The sequence below is a fragment of the Ranitomeya variabilis genome, chromosome 2 (genome assembly GCF_051348905.1).
Source record: "Ranitomeya variabilis isolate aRanVar5 chromosome 2, aRanVar5.hap1, whole genome shotgun sequence".
Classification (NCBI taxonomy): domain Eukaryota; kingdom Metazoa; phylum Chordata; class Amphibia; order Anura; family Dendrobatidae; genus Ranitomeya; species Ranitomeya variabilis.
This window is the reverse complement of record NC_135233.1, coordinates 86,902,806-86,918,346: the sequence shown is the minus strand read 5'-3', so window position 1 is coordinate 86,918,346 and position 15,541 is coordinate 86,902,806. Positions and strand designations below refer to the sequence as shown.

General features: G+C 42.7%; 1 protein-coding gene across 1 annotated transcript in view; it reads right to left on the bottom strand.

Moving 5' to 3' along the window:
• The window catches only part of LOC143804497 (thioredoxin-related transmembrane protein 1-like), a 98,063-nt gene that overhangs the window by 27,619 nt on the left and 54,903 nt on the right, over positions 1-15,541 (bottom strand). The window contains exon 5 of the mRNA XM_077282638.1: positions 12,030-12,075. Coding sequence (XP_077138753.1) covers positions 12,030-12,075 — 46 coding nt within the window. The remainder of the gene's footprint in view (positions 1-12,029; positions 12,076-15,541) is intronic.

Below are 15,541 nucleotides of genomic sequence, written 5' to 3'. Positions count from 1 at the left end.
GGAACGGTATAAACTCCTCCCCCAAAAGAAATTCATGAATAGCTGGTTTTTGGTCATTCTGCCTCACAAAAATCGGAATAAAAAGCGATCAAAAACTGTCACGTGTCCGAAAATGTTACCAATAAAAACGTCAACTCGTTCCGCAAAAAACAAGACCTCACATGACACTGTGGACCAAAATATGGAAAAATTATAGGTCTCAATATGTGGAGATGCAAAAAATGTTTTGCTATAAAAAGCGTCTTTTAGTGTGTGACAGCTGCCAATCATAAAAATCCGATATAAAAAACCCACTATAAAAGTAAATCAAACCCCCCTTCATCACCCCCTTAGTTAGGGAAAAATAATAAAATTAAAAAAATATATTTATTTCCATTTTCGGGCTAGGGTTGGGGCTAGGGTTGGAGCTAAAGTTAGGGTTAGGGTTGGGGCCAAAGTTAAGGTTAGGGTTGGGGCCAAAGTTAGGGTTTGGATTACATTTACGGTTGGGATTAGTTAGGGGTGTGTCAGGGTTAGGGGTGTGGTTAGGGTTACCATTGGGATTAGGGTTAGGGGTGTGTTTGGATTAGGGTTTCAGGTAGAATTGGGGAGTTTCCACTGTTCAGGCACATCAGGGGCTCTCCAAACGCGACATGGCGTCCGATCTCAAATCCAGCCAATTCTGCGTTGAAAAAGTAAAACAGTGCTCCTTCCCTTCCGAGCTCTCCCGTGCGCCCAAACAGGGGTTTACCCCAACATATGGGGGTATCAGCGTACTCTGGACAAATTGGACAACAACTTTTGGGGTCGAACTTCTCTTGTCATCCTTGGGAAAATAAAAATTTGAGGGGCTAAAAATCTTTTTTTGGGAAAAAAAAGATTTTTTATTTTCACGGCTCTGCGTTATAAACTGTAGTGAAACATTTGGGGGTTCAAAGTTCTCACAACACATCTAGATAAGTTCCTTGGGAGGTCTAGTTTCCAATATGGGGTCACTTGTGGGGGGTTTCTACTGTTTGGGTACATCAGGGGCTCTGCGAACGCAATGTGACGCCTGCAGACCAATCCACCTAAGTCTGCATTCCAAATGGCGCTTCCCTTCCGAGCTCTGCTATGCGCCCAAACAGTGGTTTACCCCCACATATGGGGTATCGTCGTACTCAGGACAAATTGTGGTCTAATTTCTTCTCTTACCCTTAGGAAAATAAAAAATTGGGGGTGAAAAGATCATTTTTGTGAAAAAATATGATTTTTTATTTTTACGGCTCTGCATTATAAACTCCTGTGAAGCACTTGGTGGGTCAAAGTGCTCACCACACATCTAGATAAGTTCCTTAGGGGGGTCTACTTTCCAAAATGGTGTCACTTATGGGGGGTTTCAGTGTTTAGGCACATCAGGGGCTCTCCAAATGCAACATGGCGTCCCATCTCAATTCCAGTCAATTTTGCATTGAAAAGTAAAATGGTGCTCCTTCCGAGCTCTGGCATGAGCCCAAACAGTGGTTTACCCCCACATATGGGGTATCAGCGTACTCAGGACAAATTGTACAACAAGTTTTGGGGTCCATTCTCTCCTGTTACCTTTGGTAAAATAAAACAAATTGGAGCGGAAATAAATTTTTTGTGAAAAAGTTAAATGTTCATTTTTATTTAAACATTCCAAAAACTCCTGTGAAACACCTGAACGGATAATAAACTTCTTGAATGTGGTTTTGAGCACCTTGAGGGGTGCAGTTTTTAGAATGGTGTCACACTTGGGTATTTTCTATCATATAGACCCCTCAAAATGACTTCAAATGAGATGTGGTCCCTAAAAAAAGTGGTGTTGTAAAAATGAGAAATTTCTGGTCAACTTTTAACCCTTATAACTCCCTAACAAAAAAAAAAATGTTGGTTCCAAAATTGTGCTGATGTAAAGTAGACATGTGGGAAATGTTACTTATTAAGTATTTTGCGTGACATATCTCTGTGATTTAAGGGCATAAAAATTCAAAGTTGGAAAATTGCAAAATTTTCTAAATTTTCGCCAAATTTCCGTTTTTTTCCACAAATAAACGCAAGTTATATCGAATAAATTTTACCACTAACATGAAGTACAATATCTCACGAGAAAACAATGTCAGAATCGCCAAGATCCGTTGAAGCGTTCCAGAGTTATAGCCTCATAAAGGGACAGTGGTCAGAATTGTAAAAAATGGCCTGGTCATTAACGTGCAAACCACCCTTGGTGGTAAAGGGGTTAAGACAAATTAAATGAAGATAATACCAAAGAATTTGTGTTTGCAATCATTTTCAGGAACAAACTGAGTATTATCTGACAGAATTGCAGGGGTGTTAATACTTTTGGCCACAACTGTAGGAAGGAATCCAAGCACACAGAGCATTGCAGCTATGGTAGGAAGGAGTCAGAAAAAGAGCATGGCAGCTATGGTAGAAAATAGTTGGAAAACACATAGCATGGCAACCATGGTAGAAAGGAGTCAGAACACACAGAGCATGGCAGCTTCCTTCCTACCAAAACGCTGATTCTTACAGTTCCAGCATGGTGGAACCGCTCACTGGACCAAAAATTCACAAAAAAGCAGAAGTTGAAATGAGTGAAACACAGGTTATACTGAGTCTTTTCTCACAAAACTAGGTAGCAATCTGCTCCGCTCCCCCTGCCCTTTAAGACGGTGCCTGCACATTGGAGGACATTTATCATGGTGACCTGTTCCTTTTAAAGTGGTCATCCAGGGCCTGTCATGTCCACATCGGGTTGTCAGAGGTGCTGTAGACGAGGCCTCCAGTATCAGGTATCGAGCATCGCTGGCAGGTGTCATGCAACTGTCCTCTTTTTCGGAACAGCATGTGTGCACCATATCTGCAGATACCTGGCGAATGACCTAAGGCAGCCCCGTCTGTAGCCCCTGATACCTTCCGATGTGTAAGGTGCTGGACATCCTCTTTATTACTATATTCAGGTTGTCTGCATGGTTATCACCAGAAAAAACAAAAAGAAATACATGTCACACGTGAAAACCAGGCGCTTTGTTTCTGGGAGATACTCTGGAGAGGAGGGCGCTGATGGCCACTATTCCTGCTTGCTAGTCTGCGCCTATCTCCAGCCTGATGTAGACGAGGGTAGATAATCACTCATTCGGTTTTCCCTCCGGGTCACCACGTGTTGGAGGAAAGTGATAAACAGCTCAATAATACTGGAACCACATTACGGCGTGACATGGCAAATCATGCCGTCAACCCAAAGCGAAAGAGCCGCTTTATTATAGTGTGGAGCTCTGCACTGGGGGCGCTTTACGGAACGTTCATAGATGGTGAAAATATCAATCTCCTAACATAAGGAAGGTATCAGTAATGCAACTGCAGCAGACCTGGCCCGATAACGGACATGATACCGGCTGCCAGATACAGAGCTGCCATTATGCAGAGTGCGGGGGATTCCTGGCAGAATTCAGAGTGCAGCTAATTATTCATATCAGGTAATTGTAAGTTCTGGGCTTGCCAACACATTGTAAACGCTGCTTACTTGGTGAGGATCTGGGTACAGAAAACCTACAGCATAAGGCTAGGGTAACAAGAGCACATATCCTCTCATCCGAGTGTGATCATAGTGTGAGAAAATGGAGGAAAAAATGTCTCCATCTTCTCTGTCAGTGCGTTGAAATCGGACTGCACTTAGATGTCATCTGAGAACAGTCCAATGTTTTCTACAACCTCATTGACTTGTATGGCTAAATGCGATCCCTAATCGGATTCAAGGTGGACAAGCTGCAATTTTTTCCTTGGACCGAACTGGTCTGAGGAATAAGTCGGACATGTGTATGGCCCCATAAAATAATTCTGGTCTGAGTGTGATCCGATGTTTTAGCGGATCGCACTCGGACAGAAAATACAGCCATGTGCACAAACCCTAATATAGTACGGCTAAGAAATCTCATCTAGACAATGCTGAAAACCTTAGTAGGGCCATTAACCGGTGGTGGTGTTTTACAATATGCAGTTTGTCAATTCTGTGTGCGGATTCAACCTAAGGTCACGTTCACACATTCAGAATTTGGTCAATTTTTTACCTCAGTATATGGAAGCCAAAACCAGGAGTGGAACAATCGGAGGAAAAGTATAATAGAAACATATGCACCAGTTCTGTACTTATCACCCACTCCTGGTTTTGGCTTACAAATACTGAGGTAAAAAGCTGACCAAATACTGAATTGAGGTGTCCACAATAAACACACATGCAATCAGCCCAGATTATGCATCCACATCAAATATTTACTGTGTGATCTGACCCTTATAGAGACCATGTGAAGTTGTCACTGAGAGTGGTCAGGGTAATCAGTACATTTTGGGGTTGCCACTGGTGAAAAGTTTAATGTGAATCATTCAGCACATTGCACATTACTAATCCAGTAACAATCCTGGATAAGTCACATCCAACAAGTCTGAACATGCCCAATGTGACATTCATATTAATAAATGTGAATTGCGTCACATCTCAGGTCATGCTGGCAAGTGTCCAGTGGGCGTGGCCAAGGCATGGAACAGTCTTTTCTTCAGTAATCCCGCCTCTTGCAACATAACTGACTTTGTAAAATTTAGTAAAACCCCTTTAAACAAAGTAAGAAATTGTGTTCTAAGTTGGCAGGTTAATAGAAAATAATAATAAAAAAAAAAAAGCATTTCATATCCCTCGAATCCACATTACTCCCAGGAAGGCTGCTCCCAACTATACCAGTAGTTATAACATCCCATTCATCAAGCTTCTTACTCCTGCAGCCAAGTGACTGATGATGGGACATACCACTTCCTGTAGCAGAGGGGACCACTAGAGTGACAAAAGATTCACAGGGTAAGTAATGTGTATTTCTTTATTTTGCAGATGTAAAAAAAAACCATCTTGACGGTCATGGCGTGCGGCTCCATTAGCCTGGCACAAGGTTCTCAATTGGAAAACCATTTTAATTTTGCTGAGTGAACACTGCAGGGAGCAGCACATGGTCCCCGGGGCTTTAATCTCAGGGGTAGACTGCCCAGTGCTGCCCCTGTAGCATGCCAGGCCGGCTGCACTTATCAGCACCGTGTGACAGCCATGACTGCGGCGGCCCATGATGTGTCACCACTGGAGGCCAGGATAAAGAGACTGGAGACACCATCCAAGCAGCGGAAGGTCTTTTTAAAAGGCAAAATTTACATTAGTCTGCACCTGCAATATTGGAGGAGCTTCTGCTGAACCAACCAGAGGTTGGGTTTCGTTGTGGACTTTGACTTTCCTATTGACCTCAATGGGGACCAGTCAACAAATTTACAATAGTAATCGACATGCTGTGCTCTCCAAACTCCAAACCACAGGTTAGATCTCCGAGGTAAAATTTGTGCAGAGCGTGAATGGGTCTAAAAACCCCACGGTCCTGCAAAACTAACTTTTAGGCTATGGTCTATGTGGCATAAACGCGGCGTTCTCTACAACAATGTAGTTTTTGGGTGGAAAACCCACAGGTTAAGCAAAGTGTCTGAGATTTCATGAAAACTTAGGCTTCGTTCCCACAAAGAACTTCTGATGTTTCGATCCTTGTTGTTTTTCATCGTGTTTTATCGAGTGTTCGACGCTGCGTTTTTATGTCTCTAGTTGATATGTCGTGTTTTAAATAAAGCTGCTTTGTTTTGATACATCCTGGTATTTGGCTATGACAACACTATATTAGTATACGTATGTGCGGATTATATGGGGGTTTATGTGTTTCCGCAGTGGAAACGCACTTTAAACGCATGTGAACTTTAGAACTACTGATTTTCTGCATCTAATGCAAGTCTATGAGGAGAATCTGCACAGAAAATCCAGCGTACAGGAAAAGAAACGGACATGTGTACTTGAAACACGCACCGCAGGTCAGTTTACACAGTGCTAAAAAGAAGCAAAAATACACAGCAGCAAAAACTCGCCAAAAGCTCATTGTGGGAACGAAACCTAAATCTCTGCGTATTAACCCCTTTCTGACCTCGGACGTACTATCCAGTCAGAGGTCAGAAGCCCCACTTTGATGCGGGCTCCGGCGGTGAGCCCACATCAAAGCAGGGACATGTCAGCAGTTTTGAACAGCTGACATGTGCCCGTAATAGGCGCGGGCAGAATCGCGATCTGCCCGCGCCTATTAGCTAGTTATTAAATGCTGCTGTCAAACGCAGACAGCGGCATTTAACTACCGCTTCCGGCCGGAAATATGCGCATCGCTGACCCCCGTCACGATTGGAGGTCGGCGATGCTTCTCTATTGTAACCATAGAGGTCCTTGAGACCTCTATGGTTACTGATGCACGGTAGCTGTGAGCGCCACCCTGTGGTCGGCGCTCACAGCACACCTGATTTTCTGCTACATAGCAGCAAACATAAGATCGCTGCTATGTAGCAGAGGCGATCGCGTTGTGCCTGCTTCTAGCCTCCTATGGAGGCTATTGAAGCATGGCAAAAGTTAAAATAAAAAGTAAAAAAAAAAATATGAAAAAAATAAAAAAAATATAAAAGTTTAAATCACCCCCCTTTCTCCCCATTCAAAATAAATCAATAAAAAAAAATCAAATCTACACATATATTTGGTATCGCCGCGCTCAGAATCACCCGATCAATAAAAAAAAAAAGCATTAACCTGATCGCTAAACAGCGTAGCGAAAAAAAAAAATCGAAACGCCAGAATTACGTTTTTTTGGTCGCCTCAACATTGCATTAAAATGCAATAACGGGCGATCAAAAGAACGTATCTGCACCAAAATGGTATCATTAAAAACGCCAGCTCAGCACGCAAAAAATAAGCCCTCACCCGACCCCAGATCATGAAAAATGGAGACGCTACGGGTATGAGAAAATGGCACAATTTTTTTTAAAAATTTTTTAGCAAAGTTTGGAATTTTTTTTGACCACTTAGATAAAAAATTACCTAGTCATGTTAGGTGTCTATGAACTCATAAGGACCTGGAGAATCATAATATCAGGTCAGTTTTAGCATTTAGTGAACCTAGCAAAAAAGCCAAACAAAAAACAATTGTTTAAAATGCAATAACGGGCGATCAAAAGAACGTATCTGCACCAAAATGGTATCATTAAAACGTCAGCTAGGCACGCAAAAAATAAGCCCTCAACCGACCCCAGATCATGAAAAATGTAAACGCTACGGATATCGGAAAATGGCGCAATTTTCTTTTTCTTTTTTTTTTTTTTAGCAAAGTTTAGAATTTTTTTTCACCACTTAAGATAAAAAATAACCTAGTCATGCTAGGTGTCTATGAACTCGTAATGACCTGGAGAATCATAATGGCAGCTGCTTTAGCATTTAGAGAACCTAGCAAAAAAGCCAAACAAAAAACAAATGTGGGATTGCACTTTTTTTGCAATTTCACCGCACTTGGAATTTTTTTCCCGTTTTCTAGTACACGACATGCTAAAACCAATGATGTCAAAAGTACAACTCGTAAGGCAAAAATCAACCCCTCACATGGCCAAATTGACGGAAAAATAAAAAAAGTTATGGCTCTGGGAAGGAGGGGAGTGAAAAACGAACACGGAAAAACGGAAAATCCCAAGGTCATGAAGGGGTTAAAGACAAAACAAAATGCACTAAACTGAGCAGACTGTGTGTTTCAGTGCAGACACCTGTGGAAAACACAGAAAAAGAGGCAGGATTTCTGCTAGTGTGAACATGGCTTAACAGTGCAAGTAAGTAGATGAGATTTCATGAAGGATCAAGACGCTGTGAAACTGTGGGGGTTTATTTGCCTCTATAGAATTCCATGGAGAGCCTGAAAACACATGATAAATAACAATTGTGCTTTTAAGTGCAGAATTGCAGCATTTTCTGTACTAAAAGAAATGCATTGAAATCTAACGCTGCGTCAAATCAAACCAAAAAAGGTTCATAAAAGGGGAAACTGCACAAAAAAGCAACAAACATTACACAGGGCAAATAGCTATTCTGCATTTTGTGGGAAAATGGCCTTAACGTCATAACATTACATGAACCCCCTCCGCTCGCAGTCATTAGTCTGTTTTTTATATTAAAATACTATGCAATGAAAAATGATGAGTTTTAAAAGAACAGCACCTATTATTTGTAATGTTTTCACGTATAGCGCACTGACAACTACTATTTGTAAAGAAGTCGCTATAACCTTACACAGAAAGGCCCTGGGGCTGTATCTCAGTATTGTCAATGTTGTCAGGTATGTTACAACTACTGCCTGTGGCCAAAGGACATTCACAGGGAATTACAACATAACATCCAGGTTCAGGAGGCCAAAACTGCCAAGGACAATAAAGGGTTAAGGGACATTTAACCCCTTAATGACAGCCAATACGTCTTTTAACTGACCTGAGATATAAGAGGATAGCCTCCCCATACAGGTGACAATCCTGCAGCTGTCGGCTGTCCAGTATAGCTGACAACTTTCTGCATCAGCCACGATCAGTGTTTGCACCATCCAACTCTGTTTAACCCCTTAGATGCTGCTGTCAATATTGACTACATCATTATAAATGGTTAACAGAGTGTGGGGGCTTCCTCTTTATCCCAATTTTTGTTCTCAGATCATGATTTTGTGGTCCTCATGTTTGCTATGGCAATTCACATCCAAATAGCGGCCCTAAAGTATGATGGCTGTAGTAATCTGTTCAGAAGTTAGAGGCATTTAGGTGGTAAAAATACACATTTTCATTTCTGTCATGCCACTTTGCATTAATTCCTGTAAAGCACCTGAAGGGTTAATAAACTACCTGACAGCAGTTTTCAATATGTCTAGGGGTGCTGTTTTTAAAATGGTATCATGTTTGGATTTTCCCAATATATGGGACCCCTGAAGTCACTTCAAACATGGATAAGTCCCTACAAAAATAAATTTTGTAAATTTCCTTGAAAAAATGAAAAATTGCTGCTACATTTTTAAACCTCCTAAAATGCTAACAAAATAAAATAACATTCTACACATGGTGCTGATGTAAAGCCGACATGAGGGAAATGTTATTTATTAATGGTTTGTTGTGCTATGACCATCTGGATTAAAGGGATAATCATTCAAATTTAGAAAATTGCTAATTTTTTAACATTTTTCTCAAATTTTTGATATTTTTTATAAATAAACACAAAACATATTGACCTAAATTTACCATTATCATAAAGTATAATGTGTCACGAAAAAACAATCCCAAAATCACTGGGATTTGTTGAAGCATTGCAGAGTTATTACCACATAAAATGACACTGGTCAGATTTCAAAAATTTGGCTCCGTCACTAAGGGGTTAAAAAAAAAAACTAAAAAACAAACAAACGCTTATTTATTTTCTACAGCCGTGTCATTTTCATATTTGAACAGTAGATGGTGCCAATCGCAGTGCAGAAGGTTAGATTTATGTCTGGGAGCAGTGGACAGTGGGGGGGCTGGGGACGCTGCAGCCTTAGTGATAAGAGGGGCTGCAGCCAGGAGAGGAGTGAAGGGGCAGCACTCCACAATAATTAGCTGGGGTGAGCAGAGGGGATGTGCAGGTTAGGTTATTTAGGAAAACATGCATTTGGCTTCATTTTATGTGATGCATTATTGAATACTAATTTTTTTGGCAAAACAAATCCAAACCCATTACATAAGACTAATATCATCATAGATCAGTAGCGTCTCTGGAGTGGCCGTAGTGTGGCAGCAGGTCCAGTCTGGGACAATGACACAGCCTCATCCTACTGCTGATACCTCAGTCTCAGGAGACTCCTGGAAACTTCACTTCAACAGATATTGGAGCTGATTTAACAGAAATCTGGCTGAGGCCTCATTCACCCATCTGTGTCTCATACATGTTCCCTCCGTAGTTGTCACAGACAGCACACGTAATCTATGGGGCTGTTCACATGTCTGTGTATTTCTGCAGACTGTGCACAAAAAATCCTGGAGACGTGCCCATTTTTTATCGATGTCATGGATGAAAATCACTAATACAAGTCTATCGGTCGGTGAAAATCCCAGAGCTCGGATGCCATCGGTGTACGATCCGTGTGCTGTCCATGATTAACACTGTAATGTACAGGAGAAGCTATGTACTGATGGTATAAACTGGCCAAAACACTGATGAAGCTCAGATCCAAAACACTAATAATACTCGGACTGTTTATTTTGTGCACGTGAAAAATCACGTCCGTCTGAATGAGGCCTAAGGCCACGTTCAGTATTTGGTGAGGGTTTTTACCTCAGGATTCGTAAGCGAAAAATACAGAAGTGCTGACAGGCTGCTATTATACTTTTCCTCTGATTGTTCCTCTACTGATTTTGGCAAATACTGAGGTAAAAAACTGACCAAATACTGAACCTGTGACTGTGGCCTTAAAGGAACTGTCCAGGAAAACAAATGAATAAGGAGCTGATCGGTGGGGATGCCAGTTATTGGATTCCAACCAATCACATATTGATGATCTTTATTAATCCTGGACAAATCCATTAACTTATGTAAAAAAAGAAAAAAAAAAGGGTTTCTCATACCTTGCACCACATTTACTATGTGTTTAAGACACTTTTTTCTTATTGTTGGGCATTATAAAGGGGTGTTGTCCATTTGGTCAATGGCTGAAGAAAGGGCCCAGCCTAAACTACAATCCCGTGCACAACCATTTGAGGCAAAGAGGGACAGAATTTGGTGAAGCTTAGTTGACCAAAGTAAGCCAATAGGTGGTGTGAACTAAAACTAGACCGTGCATCAAAAACATGAGCTACCCTAATAAATAAGGTGCATTTTAGGAATGTCTAGTCCGAGTTTCTATAATGTAAAAGTCAGTTATAAGAAATCTGCCCCACTGAGTGTATGATAAGGAAACAGATCGCTAAGAAAATTAGCAAAGAAAATAAAAAGGTTTATAAAAAAAAAAAAATTATCATTCAGTTACTGGATTTAGATATTAAATTAAAAAAAAAAAAACCTGTTACATTCCCTGCCTTCGATTTCAGCAAACAAGCCTATTGTCATCATACACATCACTGAAATCTGGAGTGAATGGTTAAGCCCTCTGGTACTAAGGACAATCCTCTCTGATACTGAAGAGTAACTATAGATTTGGCACATCCAGTCAAGCTGTCCGGTGTGCACAGTTTGCCTCCTGCTGCCTCCTCCACAAGATGAGTGTTTCATTTCTCCCGCACCAAAATGGCCACTATGGTGACATGGGCTGCACAGATCGAAGTGTGAACCTAGTCTCCAGTCTTTTCTGTGTTGTGGAGATGTATGAGACCCGGAAATGGTGTCAGCAGAGTAGACAGCAGAAGAAAACGACGGGCACCAGGTAGGGTGCATGACTAACGCATGGTCTCTTCAGGTGGACGCTCGCTTTAACAGATAACTTTAGGAACAGACACAGTCTTATTCTGTGGATAAACTTTAAAGGACTTGTCCAAGAAATTAATTAACATACCTGCAGGAAGTGACAAAGTAACATATCAACTATTACTCGCTTCTCAAATCTAGCACCGACGCTCTAGTGGTTCCCACTGGTATTCTTACTTTCTACAGCAGAGACGTGCCACACATCCACGTGACTTCTGCAGCCAAAATCTGATATCAGCAGTGGTGCTCACATGGACGGTATGAGGCACTGGGACCAGTGATCGGCTGTGACGTCACGTGGAAGCATCTGATATAATTTCTGTAGGAAAAATATAGAGAATGAGAACCACCAGAACTTCAGCGCTGGATCTTGGTAAGAGAACAGATTAGTTTTTGGTTCATACTTTATCATTTTTTCCCCCATTTCCTGTACTCTCAGACAGCCCCATTAATGGTTTGGGTCAGAACTCTATTTCTACTGAAGGAACCTAGTGCTCCGATGCAGACGATGAAATTTAGAGAAAATTGTGGCATCCATTCAGCAATGATCCTCCGAGAACAGAGGTGACAACATCCTTCTCGGGACTCCATAATAAAGACCATGGGTGGTCAGGAGAGACACACAGTTGTAATGGGCAAGACAAGAGATGGTAGAATCCTGGATGTCACTCATTAATGTAAAGTATATCCAACTTTGTAACAGAAATCTTACCCGGATCCATCCTGATAAGTGAAACAGGCCGGCCATCCCAGACATCCTGCAAAGGACAGAGTCCACATTAGATACGTGAAACACAATCAATAGTCACAATTTACAGCTAGTCTGGATGTGGCCAGAGACAGGGGCTAATGTGACGTCCTGGGCTCAGCAGACATGGATTACAACAATTCCCACAGCTGCCGTCTGACTTGGAAACAAACAGTACGGGCATCTTTGTAAATTCACAGGACTGGACCTAAAGGGAACCGAGACGCCGGAGTCATTGAACTCCGGAACAGTACGCGATACACTGCTAGGAGCTTCGCTCCTGGCAGTGTATCGCCGGAGAGCAGCCGATCGGCGTGGGACACTCGTTTTATGGATTCTGCGGACAGGGAGTATGAATTTGATTTTTTATTTTGTGATTTTTTCCTGGAGGATCGAGGGCTTCGCCTACAAGTGTGCTGTTGGTGAGTATATACTCTGTGTTATATGTTGTATGTACTGTGTGTCATGTATGTGTATTGTGTGTAGGTGTTTTGTGTAACTTTACAATTGTGCTAAGTCGCCGGACACAGGGACAACTCTCCCATCCTAATACCGGATGGGAGTCGTAGTCCCATACGGTGACTTAGCACAATGGTGGCACTAGCGTCGCATGGGGACACGCACACACGCACACACGCACACACACACACACACACACACACACACGCATACACACACACACACACACACCACACAGACAGACACACACACATACCAATTCAATCAAACGGCCGACACGATCCCCATGCGACGGTACGCCTCCATGTCTCTCCGCCCAAGCACTTCCGCCCACGCACTTCCGGCCGCTTCCCCGCACTTCCGGCTGCAGCGGTTCTGCACCACAAACCGCAATAAAACCCGCAGATATATTTTTGATCTGCGGGTTTTACTGCGGGTTTGACCTCACAATGGAGGTCTATGGGTGCAGAACCGCTGCAGTTTCGGGGAAAGAAGTGACATGCTCCTTCTTTTTTCCCGCACCGATTCATCGCGGCTTTTTAAGGGAAATTCAGGACCGTGTGCACAGTGGTTCCTGTTTTCCATAGGGGTACATTGTAATGTACCCTGCATGGAAAACAGCTGCGGAACCGCAGCGGCAAAACCGCTGCGGTTCTGCAGTAAAAAACGCACTGTGTGAACATGGCCTTATTATTATTTATTGTTACAGCGCCATTTATTTACATGTGAGGAGGGGTATACATAATAAAATATGTAGTTTGAAGGAGAGATCAGCGTCAAGGATTACCCGAGGCAGCGAGCTTGTGGGACTGGGGAGAGTGGGCAGCCATTTACTGTAATGGATAGGTTCGTTGGGGGGGTCGCGTGAGATGGGGGAAAGATGATGAATTCTGTTTTGTCCATGTTAAGTTTCAGAAATCTAGCGGAGAAGGATGAAATAGTGGACAGACATTGAGGGATTCTGGTTAGTAGGGAGGTGATAGCTGGTCCAGAGATGTAGATCTGTGTGTCATCAGCATAGAGGTGATACTGAAAGCCATGAGATTCTATGAGCCGTCTCAGGCCAAAGGTGTAAATGGAGAAGAGCAGGGGCCCTAGGACTGAACCTTGTGGGACTCCGACAGATAGGGGGGCGAGGTGAGATGTGAGTGGGAGACGCTGAATGTCCGGTCTGTTAGGTATGATGAGATCCAGGATAGGACCAAGTCTGTGATGCCAAGGGATGAGAGGGTCTGTAATAATAAGGAATGGTCCACTATGTCAAAGGCAGCCGACAGGTCGAGGAGGAGGAGGACAGAGTAGGGTCGCTTGCTCTTGGCGGTTAAGAGGTCATTGGTGACCTTAGTTAGGGCAGTTTCAGTGGAATGGTGTGACCGGAAGCCAGATTGTAAGCGGTCAAAGAGGGAGCAAGAAGAGAGATGGGAGGACAGTTCAAGGTAGACGTGTTGTTCCAGTAGTTTGGAGGCATAGGGGAGAAGTGATATAGGGCGATAGCTAGATACAGAGGATGGGTCAAGAGAGGGCTTTTTGAGGAAAGGTGTGATGGAGGCATGTTTAAAGCTTGAGGGGAAAACACCAGTTGTTAGTGATAGATTGAAGAGATGGGTTAGGGTTGGGATGAAGACTGTGGTGAGGTTTGGGATGAAGTGGGATGGGAGCGGGTCAAGTGCACAGGTTGTGAGATGCGATCTTGAGAGTAGAGTGGAGAGTTGACCTGCTGTAATGGTGGAGAAGTTGGTTTTGGAGGTGGAGGGCTGGGAAGTCGGGAGGAAGGGCTCTGGGGGTTGTTGACCAAAACTGTCTCTGATGTCATCAATTCATTGAATACTCTATAATCAAACTATATAGGTTTAGATCCCTCGTAAACTGCTTGCTGCATGCGACTGACAAAATGAGCGCCAGGAGGGTCTTCAAGTGCCAGAATGACTTCAGCCGGCGACTCTGAGCTGTGTGATGTTCACCATCAGCCCCACCGCTGCATCACACATGGAGTTCTTTCTTACTTCTTTACGATATGAATCCTTACATACTTATGAAACTTGATTTATTTATTTATTTTTTTTAATTCTTCACATTTTTGTTTTCTCACTTTTAGGGCTCGCTCGCACTAGTGTATGTTTTCTCGCGTGAGAGGATCGGGATAAGTACGCTGCCAGAATTTGATCTGAGTGTCACCTTAGAGTGATCTGATTTTCTCCCATGATCAAATCGCAGCACAGGAGAAGAGTAGAAGGAGAACCTAAGATTTCCATTTTCTGTGTCCGTGGTAATCAGACTGCAGTGGGATGAGCTCCGAGTGCAGTCCGATTTTTTATACACACCCATAGACTTCTATGGGACTGTGGGCTGAGTGCTATCCGATGAAACATCACATAGCACTCCGCCGTGTTACGTGCTAGTGGGAGCGATCCCTCATTGTGACATCTAACATTATTTTGTCCAGGACTCAGATACAGGAAAAAATTGTCAATATCAGATCCATTGGGGTCCGACAACCCGGTGACCACCTGTCTGCAGGTTCCAATTTAACATTGATGACCCAAGACCCGGACAAGCCCTTTATATTCCCCAGCAGTGGATTTTTGAGCATTTTTCCTTCTTGGTTAGATTAGATTAGTAGGGGATTATTGGAGGCGCGGTTCACTGGCATCACAAAAATCTTGTATTCATCCCAATCTGCTTCCTAAATATAACTCGGGATCCCATTCTTTCTGCCGTTTGTCTTTTGTCTGAAGATTACAATCAATTTTTCAAATAAATTAAAGTCCTGCTGATCATAATTGTAGGAAATGCCTGAGTGCGGTCCGGGCCAACTATGAGCGAGACGCATGAAGTTACTACAGGCTGTTTTTACTGTAAGATATTATTATATGACCTGTCTTAGATAATGGCCACATAAATGAGTATGGAGACTATGGTTTATCCTTACGCTTTCTTCTCTCTGCCCAAGTACAGACCAGAAGACAAGTCCTTTCTAAATGTGACAAATGCTTTTGTAGGGAAAAGTCTGGACCAGA